The sequence below is a fragment of the Carya illinoinensis genome, chromosome 3, assembly GCF_018687715.1.
Source record: "Carya illinoinensis cultivar Pawnee chromosome 3, C.illinoinensisPawnee_v1, whole genome shotgun sequence".
Lineage (NCBI taxonomy): Eukaryota > Viridiplantae > Streptophyta > Magnoliopsida > Fagales > Juglandaceae > Carya > Carya illinoinensis.
This window is the reverse complement of record NC_056754.1, coordinates 989,345-1,016,106: the sequence shown is the minus strand read 5'-3', so window position 1 is coordinate 1,016,106 and position 26,762 is coordinate 989,345. Positions and strand designations below refer to the sequence as shown.

Sequence of the window (26,762 nt, the reverse complement as noted above, 5' to 3'; positions counted from 1 at the left end):
GTTTTTCATATTTTACAACTATGCTAATCATATGTTAATTAATAATTTAATTTTTACTTAAATTATTATTTTTTAATTAATTTTTTTCCTCAACCTAATTTACAAAATTAACTAATTCTTGAAGATTGATTTGTGCACCTGACATGTGAACCTAATATACAGACCAAGTATAATATAGAAACAGATCTTAATATATCAAAACATTTGGGTCTAATATGAGTTGTTGGCTCTGATATTTTAGGTCCTAAAATATCACTCGTAAAGATGTACAATACATACATCTTTAAATATGAAGAAACACTTAAAAGTATTGTAGCTCATTTGAAGTCACTAGTATTTGAATACTCCAATTTAAATGATTTGATCTCTATTTCTTCAAATTTTGAGAATGAACGGATATTTGGCTAAACCAATGCAAGTGCTATTAGGACTAATAAAGTGATCAAATCCAAAAGTTGAATCCATGGACCATGGCCCCTAATTATAAGAGGGAGTAATAAAAACAATTGAGGTGAAAATTAAAGTAAAATTAATCTTTATAAATATTATGGGTTACAATTTAAGGTCTTGTTTGGTTATATAGATGTGATGAAATAAAAATTAAAACTCAAATAAAATATAATTAGAGTATAAATTTTTAATATTGTTTTTATTTTAATATTTGAAAATTTTAAATTATTTATTATATATTATATAAAAATTTAAAAAATTATAATAATTATATGAGATGAAATGTAATGAAACCAGCATCGAATTAAAATGTGTGGCTCTACAGTCACCACAGAGAATTCTCTAGTAATTATTTTTGTATTTTTTTTACATGTATTTTTTAATATTTAAAAATAATAATTTACAATATTATTAAAAAATATTTGTTTAATTATTAAGTAAAAAAGTAATAATAAAAAATAAAAAGAGCTACAAGCGAAAGAGTAGAATTTTCCAATCAAAATTGACTCACCGTAGACATAGACATAATGCGCACAGAAATAATAAAAAATAAGCGACGTAGTGCGCCATTTGAAAGTGCTGTGGATGAGGTGAAAAATCCCCTTTATCAACTAAACGAATCATTCCGCTGCAACAGCTCAAGCGCTCAGCCACCTCCCGTTAGCCGACCGGCTTCCGCCCTCTAAAGCAAACTTTCAGGTACGCGCAAACTCTCTCTCTCTAGGTTCTGATTATTGGCTACTACATCGGAGTTTATACGGTGGTTGTTTGATGTGGGGGCATTCGGAGAGGGGATAAGCTTACTAATCTGAGAGTTCTTTCACGTCGAAATTACCTGATGTCTTGAATTCACTCATTATACGAGCAACTGATTTAAAACAGAGTCAATTTGCGCAAATCTAGCATAATCTTAACTTGATCTATGGGCACCGTGTTTCTCGGTGAAGACAGATGCTATTCGTGAAAACTTCTACTTATTATCATAATGCTCATGTAATTATGTTAATTATTTTGCAGGAGGGTTTTTGAGATAGAGATGATTACAGATTTTGTTTGGAAATTCCTTATCCGATAGTTGATCGTAGGTGCATTTCTTTATTCTATTCTTTATATAAATCCTTGGGCTTCGTTGGGGAAATTGACAACAGAATTTGGAAAGAGAGATAATTACACCGCTGAGCTATATTATTAAGCATTTCGCAAGAGGATGATGGCATTTACAACAACCTTGGTCGTACAACCCAACCTGTCACGTTATCCTCCTCCGCCAACCTTCACCTGCTGTTTTAAACCGTCTTCTAGGTCCAGAGAGATGCCCCAGAAGGTCTTACTCGGTTCTAATTTCCGTAGAAGAATAGCTGGAGTAGCAGCAATAGTGTCAGTACTATTGGCCATTCCGGAGGTTTCTGATGGATTCGAGTTTAATATGGTGGTACCGGGTACATCGTACGAAGAGGCAAAGAGTGGAATCAGAGGCCATGCTCAAGCTTTGCTAGGTATAAAATCTCTGATAGAGTCAGAGTCGTGGGTAGAAGCACAGAAGGTGCTAAGGAAGAACTCGTCCTACCTGAAACAGGACTTTTATACCATAATCCAAGGGAAGCCTAGAAGTGAGAGGCCCGAGCTAAGGAAACTGTATTCCAATCTCTTCAATAATGCTACCAAAGTGAGTGGTGCATATAGTATTGTAATCTGCACTGGAAATGTCATCTTTTGGTGATAATTTTCCTCTTACAGAAAACATGCTCACTCTAGCCAAGTAAATCTTTTAAATTCACAGTACTTGATGATGTTTGATGAACTTTACAGCTAGATTATGCAGCAAGGTATAAAGATGCATCGCTTGTCTGGCAGTGCTACGAGAACATTGTTCTGGCTCTCAATGAGATTTTATCCAGAATATAATCATCAGGTAACTTGCCTAATCCTTTGTTCCCTTTTCTGATTCTTGTCCTGCGAATAATGAAAAGTATATGGGACATTAGGTGGTTTGTCAAAAATGAGCTCATTTTGGCTAGACTTGTTAGATCACCTTGTTGTAAAAGATGAACATGGTATCACCTTGTCATAAAAGCTAGCTGTTTTAAAGAATTAAAAAGAAAATAGTGGAATTTGAAAGTTGCTAACTCTTTTAAAGGTGCTAAAAGGGGTGTAGCGAGTACAAACCTTGGTCTCCTACATCTTACCCTTTTGCCAAGGGAGAAAGGAATGCAAAAAGAAAATAAAAAGTTGTAGAATTGACCGTAAACTAGCTGACCCTGCAGGATCCTGTCTCAAAGGTAGACTTGGGGCACAACTGAAATATGATTTTATTTGGGAACTAACACAAATGATTTTAAAAGAGGAAACTGTTGGAACAGCCTGTAAACTAATAATAATAGCAATAATGAACTTTTTGTTGAGAATATTATTTCGACTCTTTGTCCAAAATGTCATGGTTTTAGCTACATCAATTTATTTGGTTTTTTGAAACAAATAGCAAGGAATTTGTTTGATCACTCATGGGTCTTGCTAGATCATTCACGTGGTTCTTTGAAACAAAACGTAAGGAATTTGTTTGATCACTTGAAACTGTAAAAAAGCTCTTCATTTCTTTTAGGTGTCTCCATTTCACGAAATGAAAGGTCTCTCCCCCCCCCCCCCCCCCCCCCCCCCCCCCCCCCCCCCCCCAAAAAAAAAAAAAGGAGAAAAGAAAAAGTAATGCTTGCAATAGATCTGGTATATTTGTAGTCATCTCTATGCATCAGTCAAATTTTCTTTCTGCCAGCAACGAAAACACTTTATATTCGCACCCAACTAGTTCAAGTTTTCTATAAATTGCTGGTTCAACCAGGCTTGATTTGTTCTCCCACATGCATGGGTCTTATGCAGGAATTATACCAACTACCATGAACATGATCTGGTCCAGTTTTGACATCATTATCTGCCCTCTTTAAATTTTGCTTCTCTGTCTTACTGTTTATTTATTTATTTATTTAATTTATGTTAAGCAGAAAATTACATGTTCATATGTAGAAAAATCAAAGGACTGATCAAGTAATTGCTCTCAAAGTGTGGTGTGCCAAATCAAAACCGGGATAAAAGCAGTATTCTAGCAAAACAACATGCGAATTCCTACTTATCTAGTATGAAGATTGGCTGAGAACCACAGAGTAGTACAACACTTTATGGCCGTCCTTCTTATTCCATAATTTAGCTACTGGAAAGAAGGCAGTGGTTGGGAAGCAGCTGCAATAATAATGTTGGAGGATTCGGACATGGACCATCTGTGGGTCAATCAGGCCCTACATGAAACCCATGCGGACACCACAAGGCATTATTAAGCATATAATGTCTTCGGGGGCACTAACGGATAGGAAGATTTCTGTTGGGCCTCTTACATATATTCTCTAGGGAACATCTTTTTACCCACTTTCTATGTTTTGTGACATTGAAAATAAGTGAATCCGGGTGACTTGAGACCTATTGATGCCGCTCTATATTTTCATTCACTGCGTACCGGATGACATTATCTCACCTACGGTACTCCGATGACTTGAGACCTGCAAAACTGAAAAGAATAAATCATAAAAGCTTGATAGTAGTTTCCAACGGCAGAATGCTCCGATGATTAAATTAGTATTTTTGTTTCTTAAAAGTGCTGTCTTCAAATGCACTAGGTTTATCTTTTCATAGACAAGTGTGCTGGTTCTTTTCAATCCAGAAATTATGCTCTACATTTCCACCTTTTGATTGCATGGCCCTCGCATGCTTTTGATTACAGGCGCATGATCCTCTGATCTAACGGTTTTTTCTTCATCCTTTATGTAATATGGAAAACGTCAGTGTGATTGGACCTCCTAATCTTAATTGTGGACCCATCTAAATCCTAACTGATCAGACTCGGAGGGGTCGTGTTGATGATGGAATGATCACTTTGCTAGAGAAGAAGAGAGTGGAGAAACACTCAATGACCCAAGACTATTGCGCGAGAGGAACAACTCGTTACCAAAATTTAACCTTACTTTGGTGGATGACGGCTGGACATCATTGATATTATCCAACCTTTTGACTTCTTGCTGAAACAACTCGACTTCGAGGCAACTTGTGGCCTTATAATCTTACGTCCTTATCCTTGATACATGCGTGAGGAGCCATGTCATGCTTTTGTTATGGTGAGCACTGAGTTCGCTACTTGGTTAATGATCAATTGAAACTCTTAAGATTTTATTCATACTAATTAAAGAACATATATGCATAAACCAAATATACAAAAAATTATATAAGAGAGAACACCAAGCTAAAGATGATGAAATATGAACAAGGAATAGGATGATGATCGATATGATGGACTAACATACTTAATTTTTGTGTTATAATTATTAGAACTAGAATTATTTGTGTTAATGTAATGACTAATACTAAATATAGTTATGAGTTATACAAATGTCATGTATTCATTTTGGAAAAAAAAAGTGAGATTTAAAAATTGAGAAATGATAGTTATAGTCGTGAATGCGCAAGTACTAAATAATCATTTTAAAAAAAAGTAAATAAATATGAGATTCACATAAAAAAAATTTAATAATGAACTTTACTTTTTTTTTAAAACGACTACATAATATTTGTACACTTTATGACTATGAGTAATGAATTGTATATATCATTACTCAAACTTATATTAGAATCCATTTAAAAGGTACGGGTTAGTTTGAGTGGTAGAGCATTTTCAACGTACTTTATTACTATTTATTATTTTATTAATATTTATTACTTATTTTTTACTATTTTAAAATACTATTTAATATTTTATTATTATTAATTTTTTATTATTTATAAAATATTTCAGATCACATCAGTACCCAAATGTAACCTAATCTCCAATGCACAATAGGGAAAAATGTTGACTTGGACCTCGTGCCTCACGCCATAGACGTGGCAATTAAACTCCTGCCATCCTCTTACTTCGGCTAGACTTGGGGATTGGAATTCTTACTTTATTTTATTATTATATTTTTATTTAAAATATAATAAATTATTTAATTATTTTAAATCTTAATTTAACTTTTTTAAATTTTAAAACATTAATAATATTAAAATATAATATTTTAAACTTTTATTTAAAATTAAAACTTCTCATATTATTCTCCTAACCTAGAGACGTGCCCCACGCGTACTGGTTAGTGGCGGAGTTATATTCTTCATTTTAGTTCCTATGCAAAAGTCGTACGTATTTGCCGTCCATTCTTATGCGGCCTCTTATTTCCCATCACACAAGAATTTATGATTCTATTTTTAGAATAATAATTCGTTGCAATTGTTATTGAAGCGACCCAGTTCGTTCGAAGCCGATATATTGTAATTCAGGCACATCAACGGAAGATATTCTTGTGAACGTCCCACATAGAAAGATCATGCACATGGTATTGATAATTACCGTAACATGGTACTGGTGGTGTTTGAGAGTGGGCGTCGTTGCAGACCCGGAGATCAATCTGTTGAACAGGGGCTGCAGCTCCTACAACGTGTCCAACGTCTCGGGTTTCTATACTAACCTGAACGCGACGTTCTCCGAGCTCAGAGCACAGTTGAACAACGGCAGCAACAAATACTTCGCGACTGCACAACAAGTGAGAGGCTCGAGCCCGGCCTACGCCTTGGTGCAGTGCAGGAACTACCTCTCCACTGCAGACTGCATTGCTTGTTTCACCGCAGCCGAGTCTCAAATCCGCAACTGCTCTGCTGCCAACGGTGCTCGTGTCATCTACGACGGTTGCTTCCTGAGGTACAAACTCTTCTTACCCTTTTTTTTTTTTGGTTGGTAATTATAATTTTTTTTAGTTGATTGAATATTCAACTGGGCGCGCATGATGATTAGGTGTAACTAATGATCAAGAATTTTGTATGTATCTTCTCAGTTGGTAGCATTATTTTAAGGTATGCAGTCCTTAATTGTCAACTAATAGGCCCGAACCTACGGATAAATGCCGGTGTTGACTTTAAACAAGCCGGCAGTCCCTGTAATTAACCATGTGTATTCAGCGCTGCTCAAAATGAATATATATCATGTATATGTGTGTATCCGCTCATGATCAGGCTGTACGTTCTAATTAAGCAGGTCTGGAGTTTTAATATATCATAACAATCCCCATGGTTTTGAGTGGTACTGGGAAATTAAAAACGCACAATATATATATATATATATATATATTATATTACCATATTAATTAATTATAAAATAATAAAATGGATGCCCAATCCAACACGACGCTTTTAAATATTGTTATCAGTAGTAGAGAATTCATTGCTGGCCAACTAGCTTGTAGTTTGAACCAAATGAAACAAATAAAAGAGACAAGTAATAAAGAGTACCACAAGATTGTCATTCTCTCTGATCTTCGCTGGCCTTGGATCTATTTTCTACACATGCCTGCCTAATTATGTCATTAGCGTTTTTAAATGATGTCATTAGTAATAAAATTAATATGAAGTACTCCCTCTTTTGATCGATCCATGTCGGAATCATTTTCCTATTAATTAAAGCACTAATTACCAGCTATCTAACCCATAAACTTCTATCACGAATTTTTTTTGCGTGGTATTACGGCCATGATTGGTAGATTTCTGAAACATGATAACTTGACTAGATGTGCTACCCTCACGGATGGTGCGAGAGTGTGTATTGAAGTGGACGTTATAAAGGATCCGTTGAAAGCATTATAGATTGGAACTCCTCTAAATCCACAGAGTTTCTATCAAGGGATTGAGCTTGAAACTTTACTAGTGCGATGTCATGTGCAAGGGCATAATGCCAAGCCATGCAAGTGGGATGGAAAAAAAGGGGACGCAAATCAAATAGTGTGGAAAGGAAAAGGGAAGGCAGTTCTGGTTTGGATTCGGAAAGAAAAATTGTTGATCAACCTGTGGATGGTTTGCAGGAAGGGGAGACTAGTCAGTTGGGGGAGTTGCCCTTGAAGGAACCTGAAAAGCCATTAGAGGAGGTCCTAGTGTCGGAGGAGAGGGTGAATATTTTGGATGAGAAGGCAAATAACCCAAGTTCGTCTCCTTCAAAGGCGGAAAAAATTATTCAAAATGATGTGAGTCCGTTGGAGAGTGAAAGTGTTCGGATTGAAAAGGAGAGGGATTCGGACGTGGTGGATGATCACTGTGAGCTTGTGTGGCATGAGGGGGGTGAACCAGGAGTGGAGTATGAGGTTGGAATGGATGGGTTGCTGGGAATGGATACCTTTGTCACAGAGGGAGGCTTTCAAGATGATGGGGTTGCTAACCCTTCCGCGGATGACTCGTATGTTCAAGAGCATGGTACTATTGCAGAGTTAATTGCGAGAGAGAGGAGGGTCTTTGATAATGAAGGGGTAGGCACAGAAAGAGAAGAGGATGTTGCAGTGCATACATGCTCGGATTCTGAATCAGATGGGGTGTTAGAGCATTTGACTAAGGAAAAGTCTATACTTTCTGACTCTGAAGTTCAACATGCTATTCAACCGAAGGAAAAAGGCACTAGGTTAAGGGGCATTTCGAGGGTTAAAAGCAAGCCCTCTTAACTTAATTTATAATGTCATCTTATTTATTTTGGAATATGCGGGGCATTGGCACCTCGTTTAGACGTCTAGAAGTTAGTCATAAAGAAACATTTGAAAATTCTTGTAATTGCGGAACCAATGGTGGATCAATCTCGGTTATTGTTATGGAGAGATAGATTGAGATTTGAGAATTGTGGATCTAATGATGATGTAGGAGGTAAGTTGTGTTGTGCCTCTAGCCTGTTTGAAAATCACACAAAACAATTTTAAAGTGGTTCAGCAAATTGCTTACGTCCACTGGAGTCTCTTTTATAGAATTTGTACAAGATTTACAGATAAATCTACAAATTCTCTCTCTCTCTCATGTCCCTCTTTCTCTCTTCACCCACTGCCTACTCTGCAGATCAGAACTCTCCTATTTATAGGAAGAGTTCTCCTCAAAAGGTTGCTAAATTCGGTGCAGCAAATTGCTGCTAAAAATATGGGAGGCGCTTGGTAAAAATAAAGCACTGAATGGTGCCTAACAAAACAATGCACCTTACGGTGTATGTGCAAATCATGGCCACTTGGGTGGCTTTCAACAATCACCCCCTCCACCCAAGTGTGCCATACCAGGCTGTTTGCAAATTGATTCATTTTTCAAATGAATGCACCTCTTTCTTTGACATGAGAGACTTCTGCTATCGAATATGCTCCATTGCACCCGAGGGTGCTCAGCAGTGTACAATACTGATCAAGTCCAAACAGTGTTGGAATTTGATTCTCGTGACGACCTTCGTCAACATATCTGCTGGATTGTCTTCAGTGTCAATCTTTTGAAGTTTGATGTCATCTTCTTCTAATATTTCACGTATAAAGTGAAATCGGACATCTATATGTTTTGTTCGAGAGTGATAAACCTGATTCTTGGCCAAATGGATTGCACTTTGACTGTCACAGTAAACGGTAACCTCTTGCTGCTCAAAGCCCAAATCTGTTACCAATCCCTGTAACCAAATGGCTTCTTTCACGGCTTCTGTTACAGCCATGTATTCAGCCTCAGTTGATGATAGTGCAATTGTTGACTGCAAAGTTGATCGCCAAGTAACTGGTCCTCCAGCCATAGTGAACACATAACCAGTTATCGATCGGCATTTGTCAAGATCACCTGCATAGTCTGAGTCAACATATCCAGTTACTAGACTATCTTCACTCTTCTCGAACCTCAAACCAACATCTACGGTCCCAGCAATATACCGTAGAATCTACTTAGCCGCATGCCAATGAACCTTTCCAGGATTATGCATATAGCGACTAACTAAGCTAACGGCCAGGGAGATATCAGGTCGTGTACACACCATGACATACATTAAGCTTCCAACAACACTTGCATATGGAACATTCTTCATGTAGTCCCGCTCTTCATCAGTTTTAGGAGACTACAATGCACTGAGCTTGAAATATGGGGCCATAGGAGTATTCACCGGCTTTGTCTTCGAGTCGATGTTGAATCGTTGCAGTATTCTCTTCAGATACTGCTTCTGAGTAAGGTGAACTGTACCTTTCACCCTATCTCTGCTGATCTCCATCCCCAGTATTCTTCGTGCTTCTCCTAGATCTTTCATTTCAAACTCATTACTTAACTGAGTTTTTAAATGATCTATCTCCCCCTTACTTTTACATGCAATTAACATATCATCTACATATAAAAGCAAATAAATGAAAGATCCATCTGCAAGTTTTCTGAAATATACACAATGATCGTATTGGCAACGAGTGTATTTCAGATCCATCATAAAGTAATCAAACCGCTTATACCATTGCTGCTTCAAGCCATAGAGAGACTTCTTTAGACTGCATACCCAATTTTCTTTGCCAGCTTCTTTGAATCCTTCTGGTTGAGACAGATAAATCTCCTCTTCCAGATCACCATGTAAAAAAGCTGTCTTTACATCAAGCTGTGCTAACTCAAGATCATATTGTGCAACCAAAGCTAGCAATATCCGAATGGATGAATGCTTCACAACAGGAGAGAACACTTCACTATACTCAATTCCCTCTGTCTGAGCGTAGCCCTTGGCTACCAACCTAGTTTTGTATCGCACTCCATTTTTAGCAGCTTGATCATCTTTCTGATTGAAGATCCACTTACAGCCAATTATCTTCTTTCCTTTTGGAAGCGGCACAAGCTCCCAAGTCTGGTTCTGGTGAAGAGACTGCATCTCTTCATTCATTGCCTTTGTCCATTCAACTTGTTTACTGGACTGTATGGCTTCTCTGTAAGTGGTTGGGATCTCACCTCCTTCAACTGGTAATGCATATGTCACATAGTCTGCATAACGTGTTGGTACACGTTTCTCTCGTCTCGGTCTGTTGGTTGCTATTGATTCGGGTTGACATGAAGGTACTGTGACTGGATTATCAGTCTCATCTTGTCCATACTTTTCCAACTTCTTTGAAGTAATAAACTCCACATTCTGCGAATCATCTGATGTTTCGCCATCACTGCTGCCTTCACTGAAATCTTTATGCTTATGTGACTTAAGCATCTCAGATTCGTTGAATGTAACATATCTACTGATGATTACCTTTTTGGACTCTATGCACCAGAGTCTATACCCTTTTACACCGATACTAAACCCCAAGAATTTTGCTTTCTTGGCTCTAAGATCAAGCTTACTTTCTTTAGCATGATAGTAAGCGGGACATCCGAAAATGTGTAAAAAGTCATAATCAGTAGCATGTTTACCTCTCCACATTTCAATGGGTGTCTTTTCGTCATTGGCAGCTGCAGGTATCGGTTGATGAGGTGGCAGTCATATGTCACAGCTTCAGCCCAAAATTTCTTACTGAGTCCAGCATTCAGCAACATACATCGCACTTTCTCTAATAAAGTACGATTCATTCGTTCTGCCACACCATTCTGCTGTGGTGTACCTCGTACCGTGAAGTGTCTGACAATTCCCTCTCTCTGGCATACTTCCATGAAGGGGTCTGAAGTGTACTCACCTCCATTATCAGATCTGAGCCACTTGATCTTTCTGCCGGTCTGAGTCTCAACCATTTTCTTCCAATCAATGAAGATTTTCAGCACTTCATGTTTATTCTTCATCGTATACACCCACACACGACGAGAATAATCATCAACAAAAGTTACAAACCAATGTTTACCTCCCAAAGATGCATTTTGGGTAGGTCCCCAAATATCGGAGTGCACATAGTCAAGTATTCCCTGTGTATTGTGTACTGCGGTTCCAAACTTGATCCACCTCTGCTTCCCCGATACACAGTGCTCACAGAAAGATAGTTTACCAGTTTTGGCACCTTTGAGTAAGCCTTGCTTCACCAGTGTTTGCAAAGCTTTTTCTCCTGCGTGTCCCATACGCATATGCCAAAGACTGGTGGTGTCAGCATCAGTCTCATCTAGCTTCTCACAGCCTGTGGAAGCTCTTCCATCAACAGTACTTCTCTGCAAGAAGTACAAGTTTCCTCGCATTAAGCCCTTCATTACCACCTGAACTCCCATTAGTACTTTGAGAGTTCCGTCTTCAATGGCGATTCTGAATCCCTTTGAATCCAGAGATCACAGTGAGATGAGATTCTTCCGCAAGTCCGGAACATACCGAACTTCTGTCAGAGTCTTGACGCTGCCATCGTGCAGCTTTAACCGAATGCTACCTATTCCCTGTATCTTACAGGCACTGTCATTGCCCATAAGTACTGCTCCACCCTCGATCTTTGTGAAGTCAGTAAACCAGTCCCGATTGGGACACATATGATAGGTACATCCGGAATCCATAATCCATTCATCGGAATGACAAATGGATGATGAACTTATCAAGGAAAAATCCGAATCATCATCTCTGTCCACGACATTGGCTGTAGAGGGTTGATTCTGCTGTTGTCCCTTTCGGTTTGGACAATCCTTCCTCCAGTGTCCTTTGTTGTGACAAAAGGAACACTCGTCTCTGGTGAGTTTTCTGCCGACTGATGAATCACGTGATGTGGCCCGGGTTTTCGAATGAAAACCTTTCCTCCTTCTGGGATACCTTGACTGTGGTCTCCCTCTTGCTGTTAAAGCTTCACTTGATGTATCTTGCTATACCTGCTTATCCTTTCTCCGGTACTCATTGCTAATTAAAGAACTAGATACATCGTCAAAACTAATACTTTCCTTTCCATACAGTAGAGTAGTAATTAAATGCTCATATGTATCAGGCAAGGAATTTAACAAAAGTAAAACTTTTTCTTCATCTTCGATTTCAACATCCAAATTTAACAAATCAACAAGAATTTGATTGTAACTATTTAGATGTTCAGTCATTGAAATACCTTCACGAAATTGGAATCTGAAGAGTTTCTTCTTCAAGTGCAAACGGCTCTCAATGCTCTTCTTCATGAATTTATCCTCCAATTTCTGCCAAAGTACCCTAGCATTTGTCTCTCTCATGACAAAATACTTTTGTTCTTTGGTAAGGCATAATCGGATTGTACTACAAGCTTGAGTATTAAGCTTCTTCCAATCCTGATCAGTCATATCATCTGACTTTCCTCCCAACGCAATATCCAACTCTTGTTGGATCAAAACGTCCATGACTTCACACTGCCACATGCCAAAATTGCTTGTTCCATTGAACTTCTCAACTTCAAACTTGGCATTAGACACAGTGGACCGACGCCCGAAACTACTGGCATTTTCAGAGCTCATATCTCTTCCAGATCTTTCTATTTGAATTTAGAAATTTTAGACTCAAAATTTCAAAATTCTAACCGTACGGATGAGTCCAGAATGATCCAAATAGTTGGAAAGCACTATTTGATTGTTGAAATCGGACTCCGGATGGCTTAGATCAAGCTCAAAATGGATCTGAAAAACAGACGATTCTGATCTATCTGGTGCGTGGAACGCACGCGCTGCATAGTGCGAGTGGGCAGCGAGTTGGCGCTTGTATTACACGCGCTACAGCACAGTGTGCGCGTGGGGGAGAGTGAGGCGCGTGGAGTACACCCGCTGAACCTCTGTAGGGCGCGTGGGAGCGCGTAGGCGCGTGTCCTTCACGCGTCTTCAACCTCTGGAGCGCGTGGGGGCGCGTGTGGCTCAGTCGTCTTCTTCCTTCGGTGCGCCTGGGGGCGTGTGAATTATAGCAGATGCACGCGCTGACCTTCTAGGGGCGCGTGTGGGCTCCTCCGATCTCCGTTTTCGATTCTGTTTGCACCAACGGATTCGTCTCGACGCGAGGAACACCCTGGAGTTGTCAAAATTGATTTTGAGCAACTTGAATTTTCAGACAGCTCGAACTAGAGCTCTAATACCAATTGTTGTACCTCTAGCCTGTCCGAAAATCACACAAAACAATTTTAAAGTGGTTTAGCAAATTGCTTACGTCTACTGGAGCCTCTTTTATAGAATTTGTACAAGATTTACAGATAAATCTACAAATTCTCTCTCTCTCACGGCCCTCTTTCTCTCTTCACCCACTGCCTACTCTGCAGATCAGAACTCTCCTATTTATAGGATGAGTTCTCCTCAACAGGTTGCTAAATTCGGTGCAGCAAATTGCTGCTAAAAATATGGGAGGCGCCTGATAAAAATAAAGCACCGAATGGTGCCTAACAAAACAATGCACCTTACGGTGCATGTGCAAATCATGGCCACTTGGGTGGCTTTCAACAAGTTGTGGATTTTTTGGTCACAATGTACGGATCTTAAAATGGAGAATATAGGGGATCAATTTTTATCAGTATGAGTAAAGGAAAATATGAAAGAGGTGTCAGTCACTTTTGTTTATGCTAAGTGCTATTATGTGGATCGGAGAAGGCTTTGGAACTCTTTGATAGATTTGAACATTCAAAATTTTCCCTGAATTGTTATGAGTGATTTCAATATAATAAGACAAGATAATGAGAGAAGAGGGGGTAGGCCGAGACCTACGCTGGCCATGGAGGAATTCAACGACTGGGTGGATGCTTGCGGATTGTTAGAGATGAGGTTTAGTCGACAATCTCTTTCTTGGTGCAATGAGCATGCGGGTCTCTCGAGAAGTTGGACAAGATTGGATCGTGTCTTTCTCAATGCGGCTACGCTGGATTCACTTCCTGATGCATACATGAAGTATCTCCCTAGGACTTCTTCAAACCATGCACCAATGCTGATCTTGTTGGAAGCCAAGTTGGAGTCGTGTGAGTTTCCTTCCTTCAAGTTTTGACAGATGTGGGTTTCTCATGACCAGCTCTTTCAGTGTGTCTCTCAGGCTTGGAATGGAGAAATAGGAAGGGGTTCTAGGTTGGACATCCTTATGATGAAGCTTAAACATTTAAGGAGTGTTATGAGATTATGGAATAAGCAGGTTTTTGGAAGAACTAAGTAGCATATTGCGGAATTAGAAGACTGTATTAAGGGTCTGGAGGAGAGTTTGCAAGTCACCCTTTCGGAGGATGTTGAAACTAATCTTGTGGTTTCTCAACTTGAGCTCTCAGTTTGGCTCAATAGAGAAGAGCAATGATTAGCCCAACAAGAAAGCAATCTTGGATGCAAAAGGGTGAAGCAAATTCGGTTTTTTTCTGAGCCATGAATCGCCGTAATCATCACGAAGTGAAGGAAATGAAACTGGAGGATGGTTCAAGGCTGATTTCTCCTGAACAGATTCATGATGGGGCCGTTCAATATTTTAAAACTTTTATGGAGGTTGGAGCAAGGGTGTGCGGAACCGAATTTGGAGGGATTGGTTCAAGAGGTGATACTCTAGGTGGATAATGGGAGGCTATGTAGTACTCCAACGTCGCAGGAAGTTCATAATGCTTTAATATTCATCCCAGTAGATAGTAGCCCGGACCCTGATGATTTTGGTTCAGATTTTTATCGATCCTATTGGCACATTGTTGGTAGTGATGTTGTGGAGGGAATGGCTAAGTTTATTAGAAGATGGCTTTCCCTCGATTTTATACTGCTTCTTTCCTGGTCTTGATTCCGAAAGTGGAAAATTCGACAAGCTTTGACAAGTTTAGGCCGATAAGCTTATGTTCGGTGTTCTGTAAAGTGTGCTAAAAGAATTTGGTGAATCAACTTGCTCCGCTACTAAATAAAATTATTTTTCTTGAACAATGAGCTTTCCTCCTGGACCGAAGTATTTTTGAAAGCATTAGTTTGGTTCAAAAGATGATTCATGCTATTAATAGACTAGCCTGAGGTGGGAATGTAGTTGATTGACATCGCAAAGGCTTATGATAGTGTAATTGGGAGTTTCTTATATTCGTTTTGAGATCATTTGACTTCTCAGAATTTTTCTGTTTACTCATTCGGCAATGTATTACAACTCTATGGTATTTTGTGGTCATGAATGGTATCCCTAAAGGCTTCTTTAAAGGAGGGAGGCGCTTGTGACAAAGGGTTCTAATCTCACCTTATTTGTTTATTTTAGTCGAGGAGATTTTTTCTAAAATGATAAAAAAGCAGGTGGAATTGGACAAGATTGTTCCATTCTACCATCCAAGAGGTACTCCTATTATTTTTCATCCGCTTTATGCCGATGATATTGTATTATTTTCTAATGGTGGTAAGACGTCGTTTGAGGTCTATTAAAAATTTTCTTAAAGATTATGAAGAGTGGTCAGGCCAAATGGTGAAAAAAAGAAAATCCTCCATATTTTTCTCTAATCATATTAATTCTTCTCGTAAGCGTACGCTGCTCCAGGATACTAGCTTTACGAAAGGGAGGTTTCCGTTTCATTATCTGGGCGTTCCAATTGTTTCTGGCAAGCTTTTGAGTGTTCATTTTGAGGATATGGTCAGTAAAATTCATGGTAGGCTTGAGGGATGGCAAGCTAGGTTTTTGTCTAGTGGGGCTCGGCTTCTATTGTTAAAGCATGTTTTGCAAAGTATTCCAGTCCACTGTCTTTCTATTTTGCAGACTCCTAAAACTGTCATTGAGAAGTTAAAAAAATTATGAGCAGCTTTTTTTGGGGTGCAAAGGATGGTAAAGCAAAGAAAAAATGGTGTTCTTGGGAGGCTATTTGTAAGCCAGTCTCTAAAGGTGGTTTGGGCATTCGTAATTTGCAAGAGGTGTAGAATTCCTTACACATGAAATTGGCATAGAATTTACTCCAAGGTTCATCAATATGGTCGACCTTCTTCCTTGCTAAATACGTTGGTGACCAACATATTTTCTTATTGGATTCTTAGAGAGGAACGAAGTTTTGGAAGATGATCATGAAAAACATTCCAGTAGTGCATGCAAACTCGAAATGGAAAATCTGAAAGGGTAATGTCTCTTTTTGGCATGATCGTTGGGTTGGGTGTGAGCCTCTCTGCAGCCAACAACAAGTTACTGAATTGTCGAATTTAACTCTAGAGGATTGTAAGGCTAGCATGGGTTGGAATGTAGATTTGTTTACTCGGCTTATGGGGCAATGAAAAAACAGAGGAAATTATTGAACAGTTGGGGAGGGTGAAATCTGGAACAGACATGTTAATGTGGTTACCAAATTCTGATGGAAAATTCTCTACAAGTAGTGCATGGAGCTATATTCGATCAAATAAACCAGAGTTTCCGTGGGAAAAATGGGTTTGGAATCCTGCTCTTCCAAAAAAAGTGCTAGTCACTATGTGGAAAACCATGCATGAGTGTCTTTCGCTGGATGACCATGTTAGGAGGCTCGACATTCCGTTAGTGTCCAGATGCGATTGTCGTTTAGTTCATGGATATGAAGATCTCAACCATGTATTTGGGAGAGGTGAAGTTGCGGAAGAAATTGTTGCAGATGGAGACAAAGAAGTAAACGGTGCTATCGCATACTATTTTGGCATGTTAGGCACCGAAGGCACCGTTCGGTGCTTTTGTTAGGCACCTCCCCACCTCTTCCTAAAATCATGCAGCAATTTGCTGCATAGTACTGATATGCTCTCCTATAAATAGGAGAGCTTAAGTGAGTATCGTTGGGCAGCAGTGAGTGCAAAAGAGAGAAAGAAGAGAGGAAGAGAGTGGGTGAGCAGAGAGAGAGTTTTATCTGTAAAAATCGTTTTATAGTGAAATTACAGCAGCTGTGGACGTAGGCAGTTGCCGAACCACGTTAAATTTCGTCCCTCCGTTATTTAGAATCGTCTCTGGGTCAGAACAGCTCCCAACAATATGGCGTATTTGTTCTCAGTTAATTGGAATGCTGAGAATGGATGGTAGAACATGGAAAGACATAGTTGAATGTTGGTATAGACGAGCTCGGAGATCATCCCATAGTGGACAGTTGCTTGGTATTTTACCAGCAATTATTACATGGAGGCTCTGGTGGCGTCGGTGCAAGGCTAGAATGGAGGGGGTGGTAGAGTCAGTCCAGACAGTATGGTGCTCAATCCGGTATTGGCTTTCCTAGGCAGCTATAAAATCGAAAGCAGCTAGCAATCTTACTCGAAGGGATGAAGAGGTTTTAAGGTGCCTGAACTTGCCAGTTAAACCAACTAGTAACTCGGTCATCTCGATGGTCTAGTGGAAATGACCCAAGGAGGGATGGGTTAAATTGAATGTGGATGGAAGTTCTCTGGGTAATCTAGGGCTTTCAGGTGCATGAGGAGTTATTCAAAATTCAAAAGGGAGCTACTCTGTGGTTTTGCAGTTCAACAGGCCATAACTCAAATAACTATGCAGAAATGATGGGTTTATTACATGGTCTTTGGCATATTTGCAGCATGGGTTACACAAATATAGAAATTGAACTGGACTTTATAATTTTCATTCACTGGCTTAAGACGAAGAGACGTGGGATTTGGTATATGGAAGATTTATGGGAGGAAATTCAAAGGCGTTTAGTCAGCCTCAATTATTCTTTTTCTCATTCTCTTAGAGAAACTAATACAACAGCGGATGGATTAGCTAAGAAAGGTGCTCAAGGTTTTAATGGGTCATGGTTTTCAGTTTCGGATCTCCCTTCTTTCATTAGAGGTATCATTAGATTGGACAATGGGTTTCCCCTATATTCAGAAAAGTAGGAAATGATGTTTGGTATATGGGCGTTTCATGGTTTTTATTTTCGTTTGTTATTGGTTATTTGTTATTTTTTTGGGAGATGAGGGTTTCATAGTGTCTTGGTTGTTATCATGGTTTTACTCCACCATAAATGATGGTTTCTTTAATAAAACTGGAAGGGGGTCAAGAGACATTTTCTCTTTTTCAAAAAAAAAAAAAAAAAATCTAACCCATAAACTACTTCCAACTTTCTAATCATTAAATCAGTCAAATTATTCACACGTCTGCTTGCATGCGCATTTGCACACTTGTTTTTGTAGAAAATTTACCACTTAAGACAACCGTACTATTGGCATATCCTTGTACTTTCAGTTCAACCATAATCTTTAAAATAAGATGATAAAGGTTTTGTGATCATATAGTCTCTGTGAGAGAGAGAGAGAGAGAGAGAGAGAGAGAACTGATCAGGCTTCCTGTACTTGGTAGTTAAATCAATATCGTTTTTAAAATTCTATGTTAGAGGACACTAGCAAATAGCCAACTTTCATTTCTAGGTAGTAACTAGAAACCATTATGGATTTGGTGCATCAACAGAGAAGTTTGATGTTGGATGCTGCAATATTTTCAGGTACGAGAGCGCCAGCTTCTATGACCAGACCACAACGCCTGGTAGCGAAGGGATTTGTGACAATCAGACGGTATCCCAAGCCACCTATTTTAATACAGCCGTGGATGCATTGTTATTGGATCTCCAAGTGGCAACTCCCAAGATAAATGGTTTCTTTGCTGCGAGTAAGAAGGAAGTGGCAGTTGTTGGTGGTATTGTGTATGGTGTGGCACAGTGTGTGGAAACAGCTAGTGAGATTGCTTGTCTGGATTGCTTGAAACTTGCTTACACCAATGCACAGATATGTCTTCCTGGTAAAAATGCTAGGGCAGTTGATGCTGGGTGTTTCCTTAGGTACTCGGACTCCGCCTTCTTTGCTGATAACCAAACAACTAACATCAGTCCTTTCCTTGGAAATGGTGGGTCTTTGTAATTAGCCAATATATCATTTTTTTTTCTAGCATATTGTTTGGCCATGATGTTATCTTCAAACATCTCGTTGTCGTAATTGTGCATGCCCCTTATTTTCAATCACAGGAAGTTCGAATAAGAAGAAAGCCATTATTGGAGGAGTAGTTGGAGGTGTAGGTGCTTTTCTCATTATAGCTTTGTTAGTCTGGTTTTCACTGTCAAGAAGGCCCAAGGCAACTTTTAGAGGTAAAGCTACCTGAGCACTATGATTTGCCAGTAATATTTTGACATCATATAATGAAGTTATTGACTGTAAGTAAATATTCTTAATACGCAATCGACCATTTTACCATCTAAGTACAATACACTTGGAAGGAATAAAGTGCAATTATTCTGTCTATTTCGAAAACTATGTCTTCTGCTTCTTCACTCTAAGCTTTTGTCATTTTCTTTTCATCTATGATAATAAATTATAATTAATTTTGGATGCACGCTGCTCATTTATCAGTAATTATTACAAGTTTTCTGCATTTATGAGACGATTGTAATTGCTTCCCTCCATAGCAGGTGACATTTTAGGAGCAACTGAACTGCGAGGTCCGATGAATTACAAGTTCAAGGACTTGAAATCGGCAACAAAGAATTTTAGCGGAAAAAACAAACTTGGAGAAGGAGGATTTGGTGACGTATACAAGGTAAAATTAGAGAGAGAACAAAAATCGTACTCATCTTGCATCACTTCTTCTATGAGTTTACTCCCTCTTCCTTTTCTATTCCTTAATCCTGTGAAACGATGGTCTTGCAGTATGAAAAGGCATCGATGTTCTCTTTACACCTCCATTTACCATTTTAATAGTTATCAGATCTTTATCTACATTTAGTATTGCATTTAATCCTCTGCTGGTTGTGCGCTGACGACTTTTCCTTGCTTTTTATCTTTACATCATTGACTAGGGAACCTTGAAAAATGGGAAGATAGTTGCTGTCAAGAAACTAGATATAGGGAAATCCTCGAGGGCAAAGGCAGATTTTGAGAGTGAAGTGAAGCTTATAAGTAATGTTCATCATCGGAATCTGATCCGTCTTCTTGGGTGTTGTAGCAAAGGACCAGAACAACTTCTTGTCTATGAATACATGGCAAATAGTAGTCTGGATAAGTTCTTATTTGGTAACTTCAGCTCAACTCTTTGATCTTTAGAAACCTTGAAACTGTGTTTGAATTTCTTAAAACTTAATCTAGACATTATTAATTATGGGATACAGGGGAAAGGCGAGGATCTCTCAACTGGAAACAGAGAAATGATATAATCCTGGGCACAGCCAAGGGCCTTGCTTATCTACACGAGGAATTCCACGTATGTATCATACATAGAGATATAAAAACCAGCAACATTCTTCTGGATGATGATTTCCAGCCCAAGATTGCAGACTTTGGGTTAGCAAGACTTCTACCAGAGGATCAAAGTCATCTTAGCACCAGATTTGCAGGGACGTTGTAAGTCAGCTCACTCCTATTCCTTCGCAGTTTAGACGACTTTGTATGAATTGTATGATGACTTTATTATGGTTATATGTGTAATGGCCTAGGATAGCCGGTATTCCAAACTCTGTGATCACTTCTTCTTCTTCTTCTTCTTCTTCTTCTTCTTCTTCTTCTTTTTTTTTTTTTTTTTTTTTTTAAATAGTAACTGATATGACCTGAAAATCCATCAGAGGATATACGGCCCCCGAGTATGCACTCCATGGTCAGCTATCAGAAAAGGTTGATACCTACAGCTTTGGTGTCGTCGTCCTTGAAATTATATGCGGCCGAAAAAGCCGCCAACTAAAGAATGAAGATGATGGGGAATACCTCCTTTCACGGGTAATTTCCAAAATCAATTGGGTTCTACTTGCTTGATACGCACACTTCATTTTTTGTTTTTAATTCAAATGCTCAAATTCGCCAATTCATTATTTATTTTGTTTTTATGGTGCAAATAGGCATGGAATCTGCACGAGAATGGCAAGCATTTGGACTTGGTTGACGATACCTTAGACCCAAACGAATATACAGCAGAAGAAGTGAAAAAAATAATAGAGATAGCTCTGATGTGCACTCAGTCATCGGCTGCACAGAGGCCTTCAATGTCTGAAATAGTTGTTTTACTGAAAAGCAAGGGGTCGATGGAGCACCCGCCACCAGCTATGCCAGCCTACATTGATTCTGATAAGAAAATCCGAGGAGACACATCCACTTCAACTGCATCCTCCACATCAAATGCCACCGCCTCTTTCTCTCAGTTCTCAGGTCGCTAATGTATATGACTATCTGAAATTCTCAAGGATGACTTCTATTTTTAAACTTTATTAGTATTCCTTGTTTACAGTATATATAAACTCTTGTGTGCGTTGGACATGGCGCTGTGAAAATAAAGGGGTTACATAATCACATTGCAGTGATGATATATAGTTCCTGTCATCTCACCAACTAATTAGCACCTATTTAGCCAAAGCAAGCTAAAGACCGTACTAAATCATTCAAAACTGATGGAATTATTGCGTACATATACATATCTATAAAAATTTAAAATGTTCATTACATCAAACCATTTAATATAAACATACCAATCCTTACAGGTGTAAAATTAAGAATCAAGAGATCTATGAATAGAAGTAACCTGTGTGCTACCGAGATAAGTCGGGACATTGTTCTTGCACACCTGGTACCAATCAATAAAAAAATGAATAGAAGTAGAGGGCACCTTTTGCTCCCGTCACCTCATAAATTGCTAACGATGTGCGGATAAACAGAAGTACTACTTAAGCATATATCAGCTTCATCGGATCCTAACACAACAACCTCACAAGAAAATCCTAGTAAAACTTATTCCTTTCCCTTCCCTGAATAGATAAGTGTAACTTCTTTCCATGAACCGTGCGATACCTCTATGCCATCCTTTAATCGTTCAAGAGTCATAGAAAATCACGATTTTGGCACCGACTAACTAAAAATATATTCTTGAATCTTGAGAGAAGGAAAAAAAATGTTGTCCCCAGCAAAATTAGCTCCAAAGAATGGAAGTTCATAAAAAGATTACTTTGAATGTAAACGGTGGAACATTTCACAATGAAACAAACATGTCTCTCATAGTCTCATTACCTTCAGCGGAACTACCTTCAGTTTGGCACAAGTTTAGTCTACAACCTTAGAAATCAAAAGGCTGAAATAAACCTATGAATCTTTCCTTGTGCTCGCTCTCTCTTCTCGTCCATCCAAATCACCAATATTGTCATGAAATTCCTGTGAGCCACAAAGGCATTCCAGCATCATAAGACAGGAGTACCAAACATAATCAGGTGAATGCTAAAACACAGAGGACCTAGGGGCAAAAACTGGGTGAAAATGGTGTTATATAATTCTGAAAGCTTTACTCATCAGAATCTTTAATTGGTATACAAAAAGAAAAATTTCAACAAAATCACAATTTTAGATATCATATAGCAACTATCATAGCAAGGATGGCAATTTGAATAAGACCTACAAAGACACTGTCACAGATCTTAGGCTGAACTGACACAGTTGGAGTGAAAAGCAGCCTTAATGAACATACATACCTGAAGTATATCCTTGACGTCCTTCCGAGCAAGCTTTTGCTGTTTTTTAGTAGTAATTCAATTCTGGCTCTCATTTGAGGGTGCCTGCACTTACAGATATTAACTTAACCGATGGAATAAGACCACACAAAAAAAAAAAAAAAAAAAAAACACAAACACACACACACACACAGAGAACAGTATCTAAAACTTGGACACAAATGCTTACTCAGAGCACCAAAGATGACCCAGGATTACGGCAATTAACTGCAGGATCATAGGTAAAGAGGTCAAACCCAAAAATGCAAATGGAGAACTTGAAAGCAGTTTCATGGGGATCGCCTATAGCATTTTGTGGGGAGATTGGAGACAAATATTGTATTGCTGTTGTGTTCAATTCATATTAAGAGGATGATTACTCATTCTTTAACATTAAAAATGGATACAAATAAGTTTACAGAACTGGATATGATTCAAATTGCTGGTCCCAAACAATTCTTAACAACGGCATTAACATTTCCTTTCTATTAGTATTTATTTCAATAAGGTGCATGTGGCGAAACCCTTGTACACATAATATATACAAATAAAAAAAATAAATAAATAACCTCATCAATAATTAAAAGAACAAATTGCATAAATTTAGAAATATTAAAAAAACGAGAGAGATTATGCACCTTACCATGTATAAAGTGACTTGACCAGCACAGTGTTTAGCTTTATCCATATGACCTTCTACAATTCAAATTGCTTAAACATCTATCGAACTGCTCTATAGTAAGCTAAATTTTCTCCTTTTTTTTTCTATTAAATTATCACGGTAAGCCACCTGAACCTAAACCCACCTCTCACCCTCTTCTTCCAGTTAACTCTGATTAATTGGAATAGTATTAGTTGATTGAGAAATTTGCAAGGGGAAACCCAATTCGCCATGGAAATTTCTCATTTGCTAAACAGTCTTTTTTCCTTGTCTAGATAACCCATCCATGGAATTACAATTTAGATTTAATGAACTCAAATCTTTGCCAAACATAATTGGAATCAGGGTCACCATACAATTAAAACTTTTTATTTGAACTAAAAGTACATATTTTCAGACATTTGAATTAATTGCTTTTACACCAATTAATCGAAAAAACATGTCCTCTGTTTTCTCCTCAGTTTTTTTACTGGCAAGCTGGCAATGCTTGATGGATCCCCAAAAAAATAAAAGAAAACCCAGTGATTGAATAAGGTATCACGATTTTGATCATCAAGTTCAAGACTGTCCAGCCAGTCGGTCTCTGTTCTGACTCTTATCAGAATATCTGACAATTCAACATTCTTGAAATGAGAATATAAGCATTTGAATGCAGTTTCCAAATTATTTTTGTTCCTTTTATTGGGCAATCAATCTCTGGAATCGTTCTCATCATAGCAAAAGGATTGGGCTCCAATCAATGATTATCAATAATAAGATTGATGGAATTTGAAGTTAATGGGCCATGGCTCTCAAAGAGGTCTTTCTAACTCATAACAGGGTAGGCAAGCACATGTAACAATCCCAGAAAAACCAACTTATTTTATGAAATGAAAGTTCCACACCCTCAACCACTCTGCTATTCCTTTCCTTCCAAAGCAAAAATAAAAATCATTGGGCATCTATTTGCCATTCTCCTCAATTGATAAAACACATCCACTCAAGGCAGTCACAAAGGTATGCTTCAGAAGGCTTAATTGAAACGTCTTGATAACAAACTGATACTCAGATTACCGGAGGATGAGTTTTTCAGTACTTATGGAACAGAGCACAAGATAGATATAAAATTGAAAAGATTTACCGTTTAATAGGTCAAGTGGCACATATCAAGAATACACGATCCTAAATAATTTGGTGGATATTAATTACATCAACTAAAACATTTAAATCAATTTTCCTCCTCTGACATAGAGATTTCCAAGCTGAGATGATTTTGATATAGGCATATGGTAAATGTAAAAAGCATTTAAATGTTGGAGTTGTCTAGGACATTAAGATCATCATAGCATTAAATTTATTTTATCTTCAAACCATATGCGGTGAGTCATGCCACAGTCACAGTCCACAAGTCAAAAGTAAGCAAAAAAACCCAATGTGACCCCTGTAGCAGCCGCTTGTATGATAACGATATAGAAATTTCTCTTACCGCACGGGCCAATGCAACTCATACAGCCAGGCAAGATGGAACCCATGACTTGCCCTCCACTCTTTATGTAGAAGGGGAGGAGATGCCATTCGGTCTGTAGATCATTAGCAGGTATATACAACTTCCCTTCCTACTTAAATAATGACGCAATCAGTGACACAATGCGCTCTTCTAACTCCTCTTGGTATCGCTCTTTCTTGTTCTTCTTACTCATGGGTATCTAAATAATAAAAGATAAAGCATGTTAATGTTATGACCAAAAAGAAAATGTTAAAGCAAAAAATAAACAGAATGCAGATCTACTGCATCATGAAACCAAAAAGTCCAATCCTTCCACATCACTTGCTCCACAAACACGCACCGTATAGTGGATGCAGACTAGAAATGCATTGTGCAAAATAAGGTCTTAGATTATTTTGGGGCCGCACGAGCGGGATTCATAGAAGCCATAAGAGGATAGGGAAGAGTGGCAGAGTAGACACGGGAAGCTTCAGAAAAGAAATGGACCAAAAGCACTCGCTCGGCGCAAGAAGGAAATGAGGAATGATCTGCTACACGGGAGAAGTTTATGTAAGCCTAAGGGACGGTTCAAATCCCATGATCGTGGAACCTGCACGCTGCACGAAGGCTGCAAATTCGGAGCACGAAGAGGGAATGTGGCAGGAGCCGCCTAAAGCCAACCATGCATGAAGAGAAATGATATTTGCAGTCGTGGTTGTGCAAGCAGCTTGCAGTCGCTTTGAAAAAAATGAATTAATATGAGACTCACAAGAAAAAAAAATTAACTTTTTAATCGTAGACTTCATTCTTTTTCAAAACGATTGTGCAGCGTTTACAATTCTACGACTATATGTAACGTTGCCCATGCGAAAAGGACATAACATGCGCCATCAAGTACCTAAAGGTAACCGCTGAAACGGGTCAAAAAGCAGGAATGAGAACCATTGCACCACACCATGGGAGACAAAGGAGTTAGATAAAGGCCAATCACGGTATGACATGTGGGAAGAGCCAAGGGCGAGCATGGCTCTAACAGTTGTCCAAGGAAGGATGATAATAGTTAGCCATGTGAGGGAACGAGAAGGACTAGGACAAGGAAGAACTCCCACCAAACCAGTTCAGTAGGAATTGGTTAGGGTTTTTACCCTTAGGGGCCTTAGGCCCAGGCACAGGAGGTCCAAGGTGACCAGGTGTATTCGAGCCTATAGGAAAAGGAGCAAGGAGCACTTGGGTTCTAGTCGTGCCATCCAACCTCAAAAGATAGAATCTACTAGTAATCCTCCATGTGGAAGATTCAAAACCCTCTGACAACGAGTAAAAGGGGGCAATTCAACGCATCACACTTGTGACAGATAGATGAAAAATAGGCCACATTATATTAAATGCTCATTGCAAAGGCCACATCATATTAAATGAACATGAATGAGGAACCGTGGGGAGATGCCTTCCCTCCGCTATAGAATATGAGCTCTTGACTCCAGAACCTAGGTCTAAAAATGACTCTCAGGCATTAAGATAAAGATTAACTCTCTTAACTTTCTTTACTCTTATTATTTTCTTGCATCTTTCCTACGAGCATTATTGATTTTGATATTGGAGGTTCTCCGGCTATCACCACGGCTGCCACTTCTTGATGTTCTATCTATATTTACAAATTTAAGATTGAAGACCCGAGCTCTTAAGGATTCGACTAAAAAACCTATGAAACACGATATCAACAAAACCCATTCAAAAGGTTTGACCTCGAATACATAAATACAAAAGAGGGAAAAAACCTTCACAAGATGAGAACGATTGTTGACTTGGTTTCGTACCATAGACTTTCCAAACTCCTGCCAGCCACTTGCAAAGTCTTGTAGAGACGTGCCCACGAGTACTGGTTGGCAGCGGAAATATTTTCTTCAGTTTAGTTCCCAGGTATAAGTCGTATTGGCCGTCCATTTGGACCATATCTTATCCCTCTTATTACCGGTCACACAATAAATGATTCTATTTTTAGACTCGTCATTAGTCGTTTGAATTTATTATTAGTTAAAAGTCAGATTTTAATAAAAATGATGTTAATTTAAATTTTAAATATAAATATAACAATATTTAT

General features: G+C 38.6%; 2 protein-coding genes and 1 long non-coding RNA gene across 5 annotated transcripts; 2 read left to right on the top strand and 1 right to left on the bottom strand.

Moving 5' to 3' along the window:
• The first annotated feature begins 919 nt into the window (after window positions 1-919).
• On the top strand, window positions 920-3,923 carry LOC122302290 (psbQ-like protein 3, chloroplastic). 2 transcript variants are annotated; one of them, XM_043113482.1, is made up of 4 exons: window positions 920-1,149; window positions 1,468-2,116; window positions 2,260-2,362; window positions 3,444-3,923. In XM_043113482.1, the coding sequence occupies exons 2-3, from the start codon at window positions 1,658-1,660 to the stop codon at window positions 2,353-2,355; spliced, it is 555 nt and encodes a 184-aa protein (XP_042969416.1). In that variant the 5' UTR covers window positions 920-1,149; window positions 1,468-1,657; the 3' UTR covers window positions 2,356-2,362; window positions 3,444-3,923. The 2 variants fall into 2 exon arrangements, with proteins under 2 accessions (XP_042969416.1, XP_042969415.1); XM_043113481.1 differs by having other exon boundaries at window positions 929-1,149; window positions 3,466-3,923.
• A 1,714-nt stretch (window positions 3,924-5,637) lies between these two features.
• LOC122302288 (cold-responsive protein kinase 1-like) lies at window positions 5,638-21,365 on the top strand. Its single transcript, XM_043113478.1, has 8 exons — window positions 5,638-6,214; window positions 18,534-18,931; window positions 19,050-19,169; window positions 19,491-19,618; window positions 19,878-20,091; window positions 20,187-20,418; window positions 20,637-20,787; window positions 20,907-21,365. The coding sequence occupies exons 1-8, from the start codon at window positions 5,844-5,846 to the stop codon at window positions 21,219-21,221; spliced, it is 1,929 nt and encodes a 642-aa protein (XP_042969412.1). The 5' UTR covers window positions 5,638-5,843; the 3' UTR covers window positions 21,222-21,365.
• A 122-nt stretch (window positions 21,366-21,487) lies between these two features.
• Window positions 21,488-26,574, bottom strand: LOC122302292. 2 transcript variants are annotated; one of them, XR_006240433.1, is made up of 5 exons: window positions 26,440-26,574; window positions 24,665-24,884; window positions 22,729-22,766; window positions 22,521-22,604; window positions 21,488-22,206 (listed from the first exon to the last, which is right to left on the bottom strand). It is a non-coding gene; the product is annotated as an uncharacterized LOC122302292 (long non-coding RNA). The 2 variants fall into 2 exon arrangements; XR_006240432.1 differs by lacking the exon at window positions 26,440-26,574 and adding an exon at window positions 25,026-25,365.
• Window positions 26,575-26,762: the final 188 nt, after the last annotated feature.

Excerpts from the sequence above, each read along its gene's own strand:
- LOC122302290 (XM_043113482.1), top strand. The coding sequence starts at position 1,658 with ATGATGGCATTTACAACAACCTTGGTCGTACAACCCAACCTGTCACGT. Across the intron at positions 2,117-2,259 it reads TCTTCAATAATGCTACCAAA|CTAGATTATGCAGCAAGGTA; the intron begins GTGAGTGGTGCA and ends TGAACTTTACAG.
- LOC122302288 (XM_043113478.1), top strand. The coding sequence starts at position 5,844 with ATGCACATGGTATTGATAATTACCGTAACATGGTACTGGTGGTGTTTG. Across the intron at positions 19,170-19,490 it reads GCCCAAGGCAACTTTTAGAG|GTGACATTTTAGGAGCAACT; the intron begins GTAAAGCTACCT and ends CCTCCATAGCAG. Across the intron at positions 19,619-19,877 it reads GATTTGGTGACGTATACAAG|GGAACCTTGAAAAATGGGAA; the intron begins GTAAAATTAGAG and ends ATCATTGACTAG.